Below are 20,246 nucleotides of genomic sequence, written 5' to 3' on the forward strand. Positions count from 1 at the left end.
GTTCCACCAATTTAATGTTGAATGCATATTGGATCATAAAAAAATGGGTTTAAAAAGACCTCCGAACGATCCATGATTCTATCAAGAGCAGTTCCCAGACTGCATCCACGTTTAAATTCACATCTTAAAAATTGAATAACAGATGCTAGTAGTCCTCTAAGAATTAATGTATCATTGTCATTTAGCTTAGTTTCTATTCTGACATCGGACTCTGACTTCTTTTAAACTGAGTTTTACTGTACGTATTGCTTTGTGTTTCTTGATTGTACATTTGCAAGAGGTATAGGGGAAGAGTTGAAATCGCACAAAACATATTTAACCCCGCCGCAAGTCTGAAGCCTTTGGCCTTTCTAAGTCTTTTTTTTTTGCTTTAGTTTATTCATATCTTTGGGAGTTTAATGTGACGTCCATTTCACTGAACTAGTACGTATACACAACTTTATTTAGTGGCCAGTTGAGGACCACTTCTGGGTTCCGGAGTTTCCCACTGCGCTGAAGACTGATTGCTTGTCTCTGACTGGTATCTGCTCCTTGGTCGGGTTGGTGTCTCTTTGACATATTCCTTATTTCAATTCTCTATTTTATCGTTACATATAATTTTCGCTCATTTTTCATTTGTGTTTTCAAAGATGACTTTTTGAGAACGCCGCATGGCGACGTTTTTGTAAATTGTACCTTTTTAATGAACACTTTGTCTGTTGATATAATATGTGAACAATTTGTCAATTTTTTAATTATTTGTTTTATCTTTTTTAATGTTGAAAGACGTGCATGATATCGAATCATAAAACGTGTCCATGCGTTTAGTGTCCACGTAAAATTGTAAGATGTTCGCTGCTTTTTTTTTTCTTAAAATAGGTACAATTTGTATTTTGGGTACTGTGACGTTAATCACTATAAAACAAACAACTATGTCAAATAAGAAAAAATATATACAAAGCACATAGGCAAATATAAAGGATAAGAATATAAAAAAATGCTAATAGCACAACACGACAGGATGAATTGATACCTAGCCACTGCAGAATGATATAACCAAGAATGAACAGTAAAAGGGAAATAAACATATAACACACCATATAATGTAATTAAGATGATAAACAACGTACAATATATGTTATACTCAGTACAAACACGGATCTTTTCCGGGATATTATCGCGTAGTATTACAGTTACAGAGTTACCACTTATAAGGTCAACAACGTCAATACCTATAATCGTTATGAACTAATTTAACTATATTATATCAGACGTTGGCATATGTATGCGCTTACTCCTCCCATCTAAGTCCTGTGATAAAATAACATTTAAATCTTTGTTGTAGCAATTTTGTTCAACAAGTTACGCCTCTCAGTATTGTTGTGCAATATAAGACGTGCTTGAATTGAATGACACATACATATAAATGTTTCTATACTCATATTACCATTGATTACTACTTTGAAGAAAATAAACCCTTTACATTGTGTTACTTCTTCACCACTATCCTTCATAAAAAGTATTGTATACAAACAAAAACACTCGTCTATAAATATATACATATAGATGTTGATAAAAGGTAAAAATTCTTCACAAACTGTGGATCAGTTCAAGAATCATTTCAAAAGAGTACACACCAATTTACAGTCCCATATTACGTAGTTCCCTATGTTCCTGGCAAGCTGCACATTGTGCACAACATGCAACAACAATACAGTCATTACACATATCACCCTACAATGTAAAAGAAGGAGTTATTATGACAGTTCGGCTAAATCATGAAATCTTTATGATGAATATTGAATGGTGAGTCGATTCTGAATTATACTTTATGTTATTCTCTCACACTTTAAATTCCACAGTTTCGATTAATACATTAATATCTGATAATGAGTGATATATTTTGGTGAACACTTACCAAGACAACACTATATACGTTACCATTTCTTCAATTACATAACTGCCGCGTCTGTAACAACACCTACATTTAATAGTTGTCAAAATCACTGTCCACTAGCTTATAAACCTATCTAAAGTGCTCGTCTTGGATATTCATAATTCACTTTGGTACATTTGCTATATGGTTAAGTTGCTTCAGGTACATATTTCAATGTTTTGCTACTGGCTCAATTTGATAAAATGGATAAAGTCACGTAGAACAGGCCAAACAGACGTTTCATTTCTTACCTTTATAGTTAAGTGCACAACAAGTGATGTACCTCTTACAGAATTATTTTACCTGAGTATTGACGTACTCATTACCACCAATTGCTTTCTACAGTGCCATCTTCACCAAATTCCAAGTGCATGTTTATTAGCTTACCTCTATTCCACCAAGAGTTCTTATTCTTGTTCTTAGGTTGATATCAACAGCTGGCACAAAACACATTGTACAGTTGTTTTCACCCAATCGTACACCTATGGCGAACATTGCACAACTGTAACAAAAGGCCGTATACAAACCTAAAAAAGTTATGTTAATTTTAAAAAAGGCACTTCTTCAATTTAATTCATTCCATTTTTGTTTCCTTTTTAAAGAAATGTAGTTCTTTGATATAACTCATTATGTCCTAAGGGTGTACACCGGTACCTCTGAGGAGTAAACATTTCTAGAGTTGTTCATACTTTCAATCAAGATGAAGTGGACCGTCCTGCATAAATTTAAAAACTTTAGGTAGGTGTTAATAAAAGAAAGCTTATCATATTTGGATGGTTGTTTTTTGTGTCGAACTCACCATTTTTTTTTTCTGTTTTAAGCACAGGATGCATATTATTTCAACTTCTTTGCTATAAATGATTGAAAAAATATATATCTTAGAAATTTGAAATGAAACAAAGTGATATGGTATGTACACTTTTGTGGTTAATCCATTTATTGTGCACCTCACCCATTTCTTCAAAATATAGGCTAAAACGACTGACTTGATTGGTAATAACATTTGTAAAATTGATGACTCAAAAACTTATCATTGGGGTTAAATTTGATTATAACATTTTTATAAATTCATCGATATTTTTTCACTTGTAACATATATTTGGGAAATATTTTCAGAATGTGATTTCAACGAAACTGAAACGTCAGAAAATACATCCTTAAGTGTTGACTTGAACTTAGTAGTAGGTGTTAAATAAGAAAATTACTTTTAAAATAAGATAATTTCAATATTAAAGTGCAAAACGTCAAAACACTCAAAAAAAATCGAAATCATAAACAATAAGCTAATTAATTTCCTAACATTTGTAAGAAAAAAAAGAAACCCATAATTATATAGAATATCATGTGACGTTTAAACAAGATCTACGTTTGAATTTTTCACTGAAAGAAATGTGATAGATTATTGGGAAAATCTACTGATCTGGATGTGCTAATCAGTTAAAACCAGAATATTGTGATAAATAGTTATTATGGAAAGTATACAAACACCAAACACCCATAACACTCTATGTCAAGATATCCTCCACGAAGACCAAGGCAAAGTTCCTCCGACTCTGATTGTGATTTTGTCCGTCCTTCGACACAAAATCGTACCGGTTCCTATCCAACCTTGTCAGTCAATAATGTCCGAACCATACCCAGACCAAAATGTATCAACAAATGATGAGTATAAATTAATGATGAGTATTAAACAGAACCAAGATTCTTTAAGAACACCATTGGAGCAAAGAATGATGAACATGGAAACAAAATTCACACATGAGATAAGCAAAAGTATACAATCTTTGAAAGATGAAATGTCAATGGAATTTGCTAATGTTGATTAAAAGATCAGAACATTGGAAAATATAATGATAAAATATGAATCAGATATACATGTTAAGAACACCACACAATCGGCAATTAACGAAAACAGCTCACAACACAAATTAGTATTCAAAAATATCACCCATGACACTTCGGACATGGAAAGCCTTAAGGCGTTTGTTTACGGTGTTTTAAATGCCATATGACTAGACTTTAGCGTGGTTGATGTTCAGAAGATCGGAGGTAAAAATAACGGTACAACTAACAATTCTAATCTGAGGGCCTCAATGAAAATTAGACTATTTCTAATTGAGTTACCCTCTTTAAATAAAGAATTTATTATATTATTATTATAATCTATCAAAACCCGTTCTCGTAACTTTCTCTGATGGAAAAGAACGCATCGATGTTCTTCGGAACAAACGGAAGCTAAAAGATACGGAAGATTACAAAACTTTATATATTGAAACAGACCGTTCACCACATGAACGAATGCAAGAGGCGAACCTTCGACGAATCATCAAATCGATTCCAAATTTGGAATTCCGGGGTGGTCGTGTTGTTGAAAAATCAGACTAATATGCATGCCAGTCAGATAAGACCGATGCAAAACTGACAATTGGTAGTTGGACCTGCAACGGCTGGTACGTTAAACGACAAAATGACAATGGCGGACTTTAAAGGGAAAACATTTTAACTTATTTGAATTGTGATGGGTATGGCATTTCTGAGACCCATCTGAAAGACAATGAAGCTATTGAACTAGATGGGTATAAGTGGATAGGTTGTAATAGGCGAATTTTGTCGAACAAAGCGTGGAGGGGTAGTGGTGGAATAGGATTTTTGATTAAGAACTGTATACTTGACAATTTTGACGTCGATATTCTTGACAATAGTAGAGATGATATTCTATGGATTAATTTGAAATGCAAACATGACCAACACTTTATGCTTTATCTGTGTGTGTGTTACCTGCAACCGGAACGGTCAAGTAGGGGCAACATTGCTCAGGAATTTTACGACCATCTTCTATCGCAAGTGTATCTTTATAGTAGCTATAAACCAGTCCTAATTTGTGGTGATTTTAATGGGCGCATAGGAAACTCGCAAGATCTAACTGACTCTATCGGTACTCTACCAGAACGATGCTATATTGATTCTGTAAAATATGCGTTTGGTGTATTTCTGTTGGAGTTCTTAAACGACTCAAATTGTTCTCTGATGAACGGAAGAGGAGACAGTTCAAAAGACAATTTTACGTACGTTTCGCCTATTGGTAAATATGTAGTTGACTACATGATTACTCCGCATGCTTCGTTGACAAAATTTTACGATTTCGAGGTAAAACTTGTGTCAGACTTGCTGATCGATCACAATATTAAGGTACATCCCAACTTAAGAGTCCCAGATCACTCAGTATTATAGTGTTAATTCGATTATTCGGAGTATCGAAATTATACAAGCCCACAGGTAGTAAAAGCGCCAATTGATGAAAACAACTGTGTAAAATCTGTGAGGCGAAAATATGACGTCACAAAGATCCCAAATGATATATTCAAGAGCGAACGATGTAAGCGCTGTTTATACACAGTGGTCGATTCACTACTCGATCGTCATAACATTGAACAAAGGATTAACTCAATCTATGAAACGCTACTGAATGCAATTCATGACGAAATGGACAATGTTCTTACTTAGAAAGATCTTGGACAAAGCACACACAAACGTAAACGCCGTAACAAAAAATCGTACTGGAACAACGAATTACGAAATCTACTTCGTGAGGTAAATATTGCCGAAAAGGACTATTTGAGTTATCAAGTTGACCGTCGAACAAAAACAAAACACTGGGAGATATTCAAAATAAAGCGTAGACAATTTGATAAACGTTTACGACAAGAAGAAAGGAAATATACAGCTCAAAGACTAAATCGAATAAAATCAATCAATCAGGGCAATCCAAAAGAATTTTGGCGTGAAATCAGTAAACTAGGACCAGGAAAACCATCGACAAACATTGATAGTGTCAACATGGACGATGGGTCAGTGTCTCATGATCCCTCCGAAATTTTACAACGATGTAAAGAGGAGTATTCCAAACTGTTCTCTAGTGACAATACAAAAGTTGATTCTGAATTTGTTGAGCAACTGCAAAACCTTAATTCACAACTGGAGCGTGAATATGAAAACTTCTCTGTTAATCAAACATATGTTGACAACACGAGCACATCTGAATTGAACAAACCTATTTCCCTTGATGAAACGAAACGTGCGATAATCAGTTTAAAAAATGGCAAAGCAGTAGGAATAGACAATTTACATAATGAAATACTAAAATGTGATGTCCTGTCGAAAACTCTTCACGAACTGTTCAATGTGTGTTTTAGCTATGGAATTGTTCCAGATCCTTGGTGTCGAAGCATTATATGTCCTCTGCTAAAAAAAGGCAAGGATTTCCGCAATCCGATGGATTACCGAAGCATAAGTCTGATGTCAACTGTCGCAAAAACATTTAGTCAGATTTTGAATGAAAGGCTCATCAGTCATCTCGAAAACAATAACTTTTTTAGTGAGGAACAAAACGGATTTAGGCGGCTTAGATCATGTCTGGACCATATCTTTTCACTGTGTACAATATTGAGAAATAAACTATTTACTGCAATATCACCAGATCCTGCTTATCCTCTACGCATAAATGCACTTCCTCCAAATGCTGCCTTAAATGAACTGTTATCTAACAACAACAAAAGTATAGCGAACTTTATCTTGGACTGTGATCGTATCAGAAGAGAAATTATTCAACTATTTTCCTTGAACTGTTGAATTTTCTAATAATTTAGACATTCGTCCAAAACTATGTGTTATCTATTTTTCAAAATTTTGAACTTTAATTTGTCAGTGCATCGTACGCTTATCTGGCTGGCTGTAATGTAATATTGTATTGATATGTATTTATTGTATATATAGGTTGCATTATAATAAATCATTCATTCATTCTTATAAATAATACATTTTATTGTTGCAAAGGTTATGATTTCAACAGGACTTAATGAAATCATAAAAAAATGTATCAATTAAAATTAAATTTGTATTCAAATATTTCTGTAAACTGATGTACTGTTACTTGAGTACACAAGGGGGAAATCTAGAATGATTAATTGATGATTCGGATAAATATTCTAATCATTTAGAGGAGAAAAATAACAGTGCAATCAATTTAAAGGGCAAGATCTGGCAGGTAGGTCAACCGGGATGTAATGTGGGACACTTTCATTTCGTAAGACAAAAGAGACGCAAAATAATCGAAAGGAACATGCAAACTAATAAGTCGACCAAAAGGCAAAGAATAGTACACAAAACACAACAAAAACACGACCAAAAGGCAAAGAATAGTACACAAAACACAACATACAAAATAAATCCATGGCTAAAACACGACCAAAAGGCAAAGAATAGTACACAAAACACAACATACAAAATCAATTCATGGCTAAAACACGACCAAAAGACAAAGAATAGTACACAAAACACAACAAAAACACGACCAAAAGACAAAGAATAGTACACAAAACACAACACACAAAATCAATCCATGGCTTAAACACGACCAAAAGACAAAGAATAGTACACAAAACACAACATACAAAATCAATCCATGGCTAAAACACGACCAAAAGACAAAGAATAGTACACAAAACACAACATACAAAATCAATCCATGGCTTAAACACGACCAAAAGACAAAGAATAGTACACAAAACACAACATACAAAATCAATCCATGGCTTAAACACGACCAAAAGACAAAGAATAGTACACAAAACACAACATACAAAATCAATCCATGGCTAAAACACGACCAAAAGACAAAGAATAGTACACAAAACACAACATACAAAATCAATCCATGGCTAAAACACGACCAAAAGACAAAGAATAGTACACAAAACACAACATACAAAATCAATCCATGGCTAAAACACGATTAAAAGGCAAAGAATAGTACACAAAACACAACATACAAAATCAATCCATGGCTAAAACACGACCAAAAGGCAAAGAATAGTACACAAAACACAACATACAAAATCAATCCATGGCTAAAACACGACCAAAAGGCAAAGAATAGTACACAAAACACAACATACAAAATCAATCCATGGCTAAAACACGACCAAAAGGCAAAGAATAGTACACAAAACACAACATACAAAATCAATCCATGGCTAAAACACGACCAAAAGGCAAAGAATAGTACACAAAACACAACATACAAAATCAATCCATGGCTAAAACACGACCAAAAGGCAAAGAATAGTACACAAAACACAACATACAAAATCAATCCATGGCTAAAACACGACCAAAAGGCAAAGAATAGTACACAAAACACAACATACAAAATCAATCCATGGCTAAAACACGACCAAAAGGCAAAGAATAGTACACAAAACACAACATACAAAATCAATCCATGGCTAAAACACGACCAAAAGGCAAAGAATAGTACACAAAACACAACATACAAAATCAATCCATGGCTAAAACACGACCAAAAGACAAAGAATAGTACACAAAACACAACATACAAAATCAATCCATGGCTAAAACACGACCAAAAGGCAAAGAATAGTACACAAAACACAACATACAAAATCAATCCATGGCTAAAACACGACCAAAAGACAAAGAATAGTACACAAAACACAACATACAAAATCAATCCATGGCTAAAACACGACCAAAAGGCAAAGAATAGTACACAAAACACAACATACAAAATCAATCCATGGCTAAAACACGACCAAAAGGCAAAGAATAGTACACAAAACACAACATACAAAATCAATCCATGGCTAAAACACGACCAAAAGACAAAGAATAGTACACAAAACACAACATACAAAATCAATCCATGGCTAAAACACGACCAAAAGACAAAGAATAGTACACAAAACACAACATACAAAATCAATCCATGGCTTAAACACGACCAAAAGACAAAGAATAGTACACAAAACACAACATACAAAATCAATCCATGGCTAAAACACGACCAAAAGACAAAGAATAGTACACAAAACACAACATACAAAATCAATCCATGGCTAAAACACGACCAAAAGACAAAGAATAGTACACAAAACACAACATACAAAATCAATCCATGGCTAAAACACGACCAAAAGACAAAGAATAGTACACAAAACACAACATACAAAATCAATCCATGGCTTAAACACGACCAAAAGACAAAGAATAGTACACAAAACACAACATACAAAATCAATCCATGGCTAAAACACGACCAAAAGACAAAGAATAGTACACAAAACACAACATACAAAATCAATCTATGGCTAAAACACGACACAAAGACAAAGAATAGTACACAAAACACAACATACAAAATCAATCCATGGCTAAAACACGACCAAAAGACAAAGAATAGTACACAAAACACAACATACAAAATCAATCCATGGCTAAAACACGACCAAAAGGCAAAGAATAGTACACAAAACACAACATACAAAATCAATCCATGGCTAAAACACGACCAAAAGGCAAAGAATAGTACACAAAACACAACATACAAAATCAATCCATGGCTAAAACACGACCAAAAGACAAAGAATAGTACACAAAACACAACATACAAAATCAATCCATGGCTAAAACACGACCAAAAGACAAAGAATAGTACACAAAACACAACATACAAAATCAATCCATGGCTTAAACACGACCAAAAGACAAAGAATAGTACACAAAACACAACATACAAAATCAATCCATGGCTAAAACACGACCAAAAGACAAAGAATAGTACACAAAACACAACATACAAAATCAATCCATGGCTAACACACGACCAAAAGACAAAGAATAGTACACAAAACACAACATACAAAATCAATCCATGGCTAAAACACGACCAAAAGACAAAGAATAGTACACAAAACACAACATACAAAATCAATCCATGGCTAAAACACGACCAAAAGACAAAGAATAGTACACAAAACACAACATACAAAATCAATCCATGGCTTAAACACGACCAAAAGACAAAGAATAGTACACAAAACACAACATACAAAATCAATCCATGGCTAAAACACGACCAAAAGACAAAGAATAGTACACAAAACACAACATACAAAATCAATCCATGGCTAACACACGACCAAAAGACAAAGAATAGTACACAAAACACAACATACAAAATCAATCCATGGCTAAAACACGACCAAAAGGCAAAGAATAGTACACAAAACACAACATACAAAATCAATCCATGGCTAAAACACGACCAAAAGGCAAAGAATAGTACACAAAACACAACATACAAAATCAATCCATGGCTAACACACGACCAAAAGACAAAGAATAGTACACAAAACACAACATACAAAATCAATCCATGGCTAAAACACGACCAAAAGACAAAGAATAGTACACAAAACACAACATACAAAATCAATCCATGGCTAAAACACGACCAAAAGACAAAGAATAGTACACAAAACACAACATACAAAATCAATCCATGGCTTAAACACGACCAAAAGACAAAGAATAGTACACAAAACACAACATACAAAATCAATCCATGGCTAAAACACGACCAAAAGACAAAGAATAGTACACAAAACACAACATACAAAATCAATCCATGGCTTAAACACGACCAAAAGACAAAGAATAGTACACAAAACACAACATACAAAATCAATCCATGGCTAAAACACGACCAAAAGACAAAGAATAGTACACAAAACACAACATACAAAATCAATCCATGGCTAAAACACGACCAAAAGACAAAGAATAGTGCACAAAACACAACATACAAAATCAATCCATGGCTAAAACACGACTAAAAGACAAAGAATAGTACACAAAACACAACATACAAAATCAATCCATGGCTAAAACACGACCAAAAGACAAAGAATAGTACACAAAACACAACATACAAAATCAATCCATGGCTAAAACACGACCAAAGGACAAAGAATAGTACACAAAACACAACATACAAAATCTATCCATGGCTAAAACACGACCAAAAGACAAAGAATAGTACACAAAACACAACATACAAAATCAATCCATGGCTAAAACACGACCAAAAGACAAAGAATAGTACACAAAACACAACATACAAAATCAATCCATGGCTAAAACACGACCAAAAGACAAAGAATAGTACACAAAACACAACATACAAAATCAATCCATGGCTAAAACACGACCAAAAGACAAAGAATAGTACACAAAACACAACATACAAAATCAATCCATGGCTAAAACACGACCAAAAGGCAATGAATAGTACACAAAACACAACATACAAAATCAATCCATGGCTAAAACACGACCAAAAGGCAAAGAATAGTACACAAAACACAACATACAAAATCAATCCATGGCTAAAACACGACCAAAAGGCAAAGAAATAGTACACAAAACACAACATACAAAATCAATCCATGGCTAAAACACGACCAAAAGACAAAGAATAGTACACAAAACACAACATAGAAATCAAAGGCTGAGCAAAACGAACCCTACCAAAAACTAAGATGCTCCTGTAAGATAAGTAGATCCTACGTAACATGTTGCACCCGTCGTGTTGCTCATGTTAGTACAAACCCGATTAGAAGTCTAGATCGGTAGGTCACATTCATGAAACTTCGGCGCAATTGTAGTCACGAAATTTAGAAAAAAAATGTTGTCTTCTGTGAAACTTTTATTCCATAATGGTCAACCAACTCAGTGAAATCATAATAGTAAATACAAGACCTGGAATATCGTATCAACTCGGAGATAAACACTCGGTTTGCGGATGGTGCTGTTATGTTGCTAAATAAACATTTAAAGTTCATAATTGGGAAGGTTAAGGCATTTCTTTTGTCATAAAATTTTGTTTTCAACCAACCATCATTGTAAATTTCTACATGTACATGTAGCTGTTTGACAAGATATGAGGCAGAATAATTTGTATCTATTGTATTCTTTATCTTAAGTTCGATGGGATGGACGCAATCAATATAGTCACCAATATTTTTAATTTTAGTGAGAGTACATTGAGGACAATTTAGAGTAGGGACTAAATTGTACGCTGCAACAGACAACCAACTTCCCTTTGGAAACCATAGTTTTCTCAATATATTAAATCTCACATATGACATTCGTATAACTGCAATATTCTTATCTATTATTCACATGGCATCAGAGTGAACGTCCCAATATATACATGCCATAGATACCAATACATGCTTAGAAAATGTAAAAAGCTATTTCGATCAATAAGATTTTAAGTAAATGTTCAGTCTGTCGGTAAAATTCCAGACTTTTCGAGTGCAGAAATTCAGTCCATTTCGGACAATTTTACCAGCAAAATGACTCCTAATCAGTTTGTATCACTGAAAATGACTGAAAGATCGCATTAATGTCTATGGGACGTTAGCGAATAAATACATCAGTCACTTTGATGTCCAGAACTTGTTCAGATCAAAATTACCGTTTTAGATCCAAACTGTTTTACTAGTTATACAACACACAAAGCCCAACGTATGCTCAATTTAGAGGTTGTTTTGGTCTAACGGGGAGAAGTTCATATATTTCTTTACCCGTATCGATAATTGTGATTAGAGAAGGGAATAAATGAAGACAATATTTACAAATACATGAATTTTTAAATAATTAGACAATCAATCTGATCGTCATTCTTTAGTTTATTAGCTGAATATAATCAACAAAGTTATTTGTTAATTTATTTTTCTTAAGTTGTGATGTTATCCTATGATTTCATGTAAGAGTGAAGGTTGGTGCCTGTTAAAACGTTTAAACCTGCTTCATTTGTTTGCACCTATTCTAAGTCAGTTTGTAAATCGTTAAGTTTGACTGTTCCTCTAGTATATTTCGATCCTCTATCAGGAACCTGTTGTTTGGTGGTTGTCGTTTGTTAATGTGTATCATAAATGTTTCTCGTTCCTCGATTTTTTTTTAAAGATTAGACCGTTGATTTTTTTGTTTGAATGAATTTTCTCTTTGTTATTTTTTAGGTTCTTTATAGTTTACTGATCGGTTTCAGCAAATGCCCGACGACCGTACTTTGACCTATAATGGTTGCTTTTTTACAAATTTTGACGGATGGAGATTAAGTCTCATTGGCGCGCATACAAACTCTTTTAGATCTTTAGTAACTCTATAAACAGGTGGCGTTTTAATACTGCATACTTGCTAAATCAATGTTGTTTTACCTGAAAATGTGTTAGATCTGAAACTTAAAAGTACATCATTTCAAAATAAATAGTGTTATTTAAAGACGTGCATTCATTTGCTACTTTTGTAAAATTATCTACATTTGGAAATTTTCATTAACACTTCTTAAAGGTACTTCAAAATGAAATTAATATACAATTAATGTAGTATCAATCTGTTGATGCTAAGTTGCCATGGTAATATTTATACTGAAGCTTTGAAGATGTAGCACTCTCATAATTAATTTATTATCCACAAAGTTATGCCTGGTCAAGTTTAGAAGGTTTCGTAGACAATTCCGAATAATTATAGATCATTTATTGTCAAATTTGTTCAGTTATTTCTAACATGTCCATTTATATAAGTGGTGAACATTTGTTCTTTAAAAACGTACAAGCTTTTGTATTCTAAATAGTATGTCTATTTCTTTTGTTCACAAATCGTTGTCAATATAATAAAATGTTATTCGGCTGTCATACAAGTGACAAGGCTAGAAAGCTTTAAAACCAGATTTAATTCATCATTTTATACATTCGAATTTTACTTTTTATCCATTCCTTCTCGAATCATTGTATTTTATGTCATGCACCTCAGATATACATATTATCATTATCATTATTATTTTTATTATCATTACTATTTTCATTATTCTTATAATTATTATTATTATTATTATTATAATTATTATTATTATTTTCATTACTATTATTATTATTTTTATTACTTTTATTATTAGTACTATTATTATTATTATTATTATTAGTAGTAGTAGTAGTAGTAGTAGTAGTAGTAGTAGTAGTAGTAGTAGTAGTAGTAGTAGTAGTAGTATAAATATTTTGAAGCGATAATATAAAACTCTTAAAATTCATACATTAATTACATATTTCATTTATGTCACTTTATGTTATACGTACAGTTGTCTGAATCTGACATACAATCAAATAGGCCTGTTGACCATTCTCTCGTTCCATATACTGTACCGACCAGCAATGGATTTGTATATACACCAGGCTGTGTAACAACAACGGTTGTATTTTGCTGTTGTTGCTGAGGATATACTTGAGAATCTCGTCCCATATGTTGAGGGGGAGGTGGTATGCCATAACCTTGCTGTGGATCCATATTCTATACTGGAATATCACGTGAGTATAACGAGTCTGTATTTCAGTAAATGAAGATTGTAATTAAGATAGTGGCATAACAAATTGTTAATAGTTATTACTAGGAAAAATATCACGTGTAAATAATATAAAGAATTGCAAGATCATTTAACATGAATTATTTGATTTGAGGACAGTAATGGTATAAGAAATAACGCACATGGCCCATTCATTCTTATAATAAATTGTCCAATGTAAAATCCTATTTGTTATGTTGCTGCCATATCGTTAATATGTGTTGTACTCGAAGCGTTGCGCTTTGAAGTTGTATATGTCTGCACCTATATTTGAAGAATACATGCACATTTCTGATCTTTCATATTTCAATGTAGATTTAAATTGGTGAAGTGTTGATTATCTAATCAAGATCAATTGTTTATTTAAGACTATTAACTTATAATAAACTTTTCCTGCTTCGTTCAAATCGAAATTTAAGACCATGTATTTTGTACCTTATGAAACACACGTAAATAATTTCGTAAGTACAATTTGTCGATTATACGCAACAAATTTGTGGAAAAAGGCTTTCTTCTCTTCTTGGTAAATTGTGTAATTTTCCTTGTTTTTTTTTTTTTAAGGGTCTGCAAACAGACACACAGGGTTGGGATCCCACTAACATGTTTAACCCCGCCACATGTATGTGCCTGTCACAAGTCAGGAGCCTGTAATTCAGGGGTTGTCGTTTGTTTATGTGTTACATATTGTTTTTTCGTGGTTTTTTTTATGTATAAATAAGGCCGTTAGTTTTTTCGTTTGAATTGATTACATTGTCATATTGGGGCCTTTTATAGCTGACTATGCGGTATGTGCTTTGTTCATTGTTGAAAGCCGTACGGTGACCTATATTGTTTAATGTCTGTGTCATTTTGGTCTTTTGTGGACAGTTGGCTCATTGGCAATCATACCATATCTTCTTTTTTATACAAAACATTACTCATTTATGTAGAACGAACGGTTATCTTACGTTGTTAATTTCTGTACCATAAAGTCGGCTGGGGTTGCCTGTTTATAAAAAAACTGAGGCAATCGTTATAGGACATAATAATACAAAACTGGACAGAATAATGACAATATCACTGTACTCAAAGGTCCTCGATATGACTATATGATGTAACACATAATAATTATACCTTATAAGTGCATGTAATTAGCAATTACAATAAAGATTTGTGATTTTGTATAGATAATATTTTATTTAACATTTGAATAAGAAACTTTTCCGTCTGTACTTATTCACTGATGTTATAATACGTGACTTTAACCTTAAATAACTTCAATATTGTTTTATTATAAATATTGGATGTTACCTAACGTACCTAATTTGATACATGTTATGTTCACAATAAAATTAAAAATGTCTGTCTCAATTGATTTGCTATAATGTCAGGAAGAAATAAAACTGAAGAATTTCGTCCGCGCAAAGGGCTTTTTTTTTATTTGCAGTCACTACGAACACCCTCACATGTATGAATGTAGTAATGTAAATGTACTTTATAACCAAACGATACTTTAAAATAACAGCAAAAGTAATTTATTTATCTTTCCAACTATATAGAAGGTCAGTCTCTTTTTCTGTCATGTAAGTATAGAAATGGTTGCGGTTTCTCCTGCAACCGAATACAAATGTCTGAATCGGAAATATGATTTCAACAGCAGACGATCCCAACACAGTACAGTATGTGGTAATTTGGACAAAACGTGATACAATGCAAATCAGAAATTATGGTACATGTATATATCAAATACACAAGCGAAAGTATAAATACTGTTGGCAGTAACATTCAATAAAAAATAACGTACAATCACCAGACATGAGACAAACACATACAGTAATGGAACATTATATATGTGTTTTGCTTGCAATACAGACATTTCCTTAACCTATGACAGTGGTGTTACAGCAGAACTGTAAATGACATACAATTCATTTGAACTTTGATGGATAATTTTCTCATTGGTATTAGTACCACATATTCTGACCAAATGTGCCAATCTTAAAGTAGGCGATGTAATTTAATGTAAGTTCAAAGCCTATTGCATAACAGATAATAATATCAATCAGGTACAAGCTAAAAACGAAATAGCTAGCTTGATCCAAACATAGACTACTTGAATGATGTAGAACTATCAGTGTTAATAACTTTTAAGCAATACTTAAATGTGTTGTTTTCAATTTTTACATCACTGGGTCGATACCTTTGCTGGTGGACTATCAGTCCTCGAGGGTATCTTCAGCTCAGTAGTCCGTACTTCGGTACTGACATGATTTAACAAACTTTACTAAAATTGTCCGTTTATAAATTTTGAAATTATTAAGAAGGTTCCAACTCCCTCAGACAAAATTGGCTTTAGATGAATTTGGCTATTAATTTTAGATATTTTTGGCATATAGCTCTTCAACGGTTTCGGTACTTATACATTTTCGGATTTCAAATTTTTGGCTTTGAGCGTTCCTGATGAAGGTAAGTCCCAAAAAGCGCGTCGGACGCAAGAAACTATCAAACGTGTTGTTTTCATTTTTTATCTACTTTTTGTTTTAAGTTATTGAAAACAAATCAATGTAATAACTAATAAAGACAATATTTATTGATTTCACCACAGTTTCATTTTGCTCTCTTTTTGTCTCAATGCTTCACAAGTATTCAAAAAGTAAAATCACAAAAAAATGAATTGCTGGGAAATTCAAAAAGGAAAGTCCCTTATCAAAGTGCAAAACGCATGTGCTTTTACGTACATTTTTGTACTTGACTTGGATTTTTCCTAAATTATTTTGAATTGATAAAACATATAACATCAATGGAAAACAATTGATTCACGAAGAAAGTACAAGTGCAAGGCAAAGACAATACTTTATACTACATTATAAATTACTTTACAACATTTATATTACCTGTCAGATGCTTAGTAACTATTTGATACCTTCCACAGCATAAAGCCTCATCAAGGTCTACATAGGATCAATTAAAATAAGTATTTAAATATCAATAAGTCTAAAAAATATTATTGCGTTGCTTAATGTAACAAACATGTCACGGCCATACATGTCATTCAAATATTTGCATCCTGAATTGATCATTTGTTATATAATCAAATCTGGACAAGAATGGAACAAACCAAAAAAAACCAGTTTGATTTGTTTTGGTAGAATATATCGTTCAGTCCTTAGTTTAAAGTTATGAATTCATTATACTCATTAACTAATCTGTAAGATCATGAAATAAAGGTACAACTACATGTAGTTAAAATGATCAAATACTTACATCAGAATTGTTCTACCGCATTTCAAAGATAATATCGTTACTGTTGTATTAATCAGTTAAATAACGCCTTCCTTTATCATCAGTTTAGATTGTCAAAACAATTGTGTCTTAATTACAACCTATTCAATTTTGAAATATTGACTCGAATATGAAAAAAGTTATTTAAATATAAAGTTTAAGCCACCAATGTATAAGAACAGAGTTTGGTAACGCATTTGACTATCAATTGGAAATACAATTCATTTTTTAATAAGATATTGGTTTTAAACTCAGGTTTAAGTGATTATTGCATTTTGCTATATTTACTTTTGTTACATATAGTCGCCTTAATATTTGACGGTTTCAGATCAACAACAGTTATCAAATCAACCTGTTTTTGTCCAAAAAGAAATATTACAAATATTTCATTTTTGTTAATCACTGACTTTATCTTATAAGTGCGTACAATGGGAGGCAACTCTCATTGTACATAATTGATGACGCCTTGTAAGAATTGCTTCCCTTTGATGCTTCATCCGGGTTCGTATTGCCATGTGGTTTTGGGCGGAAGAGCATGTTCCAGGCCACTTTTATTATGTAATTGATATAAAACATTTTTTAGCAAAAAAAAAAAAAAAAAAAAAAAAAAAAAAAAAAATTTGTCCATAAATGAAGGCATACCTTCGGACACCTTTTTGAATGAAACTTTTAAACTTTATTATCCTAGACACGAAGAATTTATTGCTTTGCTCTTGAATCACGGTCGTGGGTGTGCCATTTGGAAGTTGGATTTGTCCCGGGCTTTTCGTCAGCTAGTATTAGATCCGCACGACTTGCATTTACAAGGTTATGAATGGAGGGGACAAATTTTTATTGACAATCGTCTTATTTTTGGTATGCGCTCTTCGCCACAGGCATGTCAACGAACAACGAATGCTGTTTCCTATATGCTATGGAAATCTAACATTCATACAATAAACTATGTTGATGATTTTGGTGGTGTTAGTGACACTCAGAACGCTGAACATGATTATAATTTTGTTTTAGAATTGTTTCAGAGGTTAGGATTAGAAGTCAGCAAAGAAAAGTGTTTGCCGCCGACAAAAGTTTTGACATTTCTCGGCAAGGAGTATAACTCAATTGACATGACAGTCCGAATTCCAGAGATTAAATTACAAGAGACTTATGAGTTGTTACAAAGATTTGAAAAGAAAAAACAATGCACCAAACGTCAGTTACAACAAGTTATTGGCAAGTTGGCTTTTATTTCCGAATGTGTCCGAAGCGGAAGACTTTTTATTTCACGCATGTTACAGACATTACGAAAATACCATTTCAATCATTATCGTGTTCATATTACAGATGAATTTAGACAAGACATTCGGTGGTGGTTATTATTTTTACATGACTATAATGGAATTAGTATAATTCCCGATGTAGATTGGTCTTCACCAGACGCAATTATTTCCTCTGACGCGTGTCTCAAGGGTATTGGTGGTGTCAATTTCACGACATTTGAATATTTTCATTCGGATATACCGGAGTCTTTGCGGGACATGCACATATCTGTGCTTGAAATGTATGCGATTTACATAGCAATTCAATTCTGGACATCAAGTATCTCAAATAAACGTGTACAGCTGTTTTGTGACAATCAATCATGTGTTGAAATTTTAAATAGGGGAACAGGACGTGATCAGGAAATGTTGAATTTGGCACGTCAAATATGGTACTTGTGTGCGTTAAGTAATGTTCAACTGCGTGTGAGTTATATAGCATCTGTTGAAAATAGGTTATCGGATTTGCTATCCCGTTGGAATCTTTCGGAGAAGAACAGATCACAGTTTTTTATAGAATCTAAACTTTACAATTCAGATTTTATTGAGAAAGAAGTGTTTGGTCATATGTTTAATGATATTATAAACATTTAGATTTTCATACATGATACATTGACTTTTTTTTTTTTTTTTTTTTTTTTTTTTTTTTTTGGCGCATATTTAGTGTCAGATAAGACTAACTTTGATAATTAATATGACATTGTTGTTTATCTAATTACTGTTGTTTATGACTTCCAGGTCTTAAGTCCAGAAGAGCAGTTTTGCAGAAAGAGGTCAAGCTTGCTAAGGGTGCAGCCTTTCGGCCTGGTACTTATTCAAATTTGAAGAGTCAACTCAATGCATACCATATTTTTTGTGTTTATTATAAATTTCGACCATTTCCTTGTATTAAGGATATATTGTGTGCTTATGCATGTTTTCTATCCAAGAGTTTAAGCAGTTTTTCATCTGTTAAGAATTATATTTCTGGCATTAAGACCTGGAGTCAACTTTTTGGTTTTACTGTGGAACCTTTTTTATCTACAGAATTCAAATTGACTTTAAGAGGATTGAGTCATAAGAATCAGCATGTGGCTGTGTCAAAATTACCATTGTTACCTACACATTTAATTGATATTGTTAGGTTGTTGAATATTTATGATTATTTAGATGCTTGTTTATGGTGTTTTCTAACGTTTGCTTTTTTTTGGTATGCTTAGGGCGTCACACCTGGTCAGCAGAAGCTCTACATCTTTTAATTCCCGTGAACAATTGATCAGAGATAATGTTGTTGTTAGTGAAAAGGGTATCCTCCTTTTATTGAAATGGTCAAAGACTAGACAGAATCATGATTACACCCATCAGGTTTCCTTGTGTTGCTCAGTTGAGCCATCAATATGTCCTGTTCGAGCTTATAAGCATCTTGTGTCTTTAATACCTGGTGATAAGAATGCTCCCGTCTTTGCTTTACCTGTTCATGGTAAATTATTGCCTTTATCTAGATCCGTTTTGTTGAACCGTTTTAGAGAGTTAA

The 20,246-nt window shown here is 33.0% G+C and overlaps 2 protein-coding genes across 2 annotated transcripts in view; both read right to left on the bottom strand.

The window, feature by feature from the left end:
• LOC139493237 (CAAX prenyl protease 1 homolog) overlaps nucleotides 1-20,246 on the bottom strand; it is a 256,843-nt gene that overhangs the window by 109,868 nt on the left and 126,729 nt on the right. The window lies entirely within an intron of this gene.
• Nucleotides 915-17,213, bottom strand: LOC139493231 (placenta-specific gene 8 protein-like). The gene is made up of 4 exons (XM_071281455.1): nucleotides 17,048-17,213; nucleotides 13,912-14,154; nucleotides 2,303-2,442; nucleotides 915-1,713 (listed from the first exon to the last, which is right to left on the bottom strand). The coding sequence occupies exons 2-4, from the start codon at nucleotides 14,117-14,119 to the stop codon at nucleotides 1,621-1,623; spliced, it is 441 nt and encodes a 146-aa protein (XP_071137556.1). The 5' UTR covers nucleotides 14,120-14,154; nucleotides 17,048-17,213; the 3' UTR covers nucleotides 915-1,620.

Source organism: Mytilus edulis, chromosome 10 (genome assembly GCF_963676685.1).
Source record: "Mytilus edulis chromosome 10, xbMytEdul2.2, whole genome shotgun sequence".
Lineage (NCBI taxonomy): Eukaryota > Metazoa > Mollusca > Bivalvia > Mytilida > Mytilidae > Mytilus > Mytilus edulis.

What these genes read in the sequence shown, in the direction of transcription:
- LOC139493231 (XM_071281455.1), bottom strand. Translation starts at nt 14,119, where the DNA reads ATGGATCCACAGCAAGGTTATGGCATACCACCTCCCCCTCAACATATG. An exon ending in TATGTCAGATTCAGACAACT is followed by an intron (nt 2,443 to 13,911) that starts GTACGTATAACA and finishes TAACTTTTTTAG; the next exon opens with GTTTGTATACGGCCTTTTGT. An exon ending in GAACTCTTGGTGGAATAGAG is followed by an intron (nt 1,714 to 2,302) that starts GTAAGCTAATAA and finishes TTTACATTGTAG; the next exon opens with GGTGATATGTGTAATGACTG.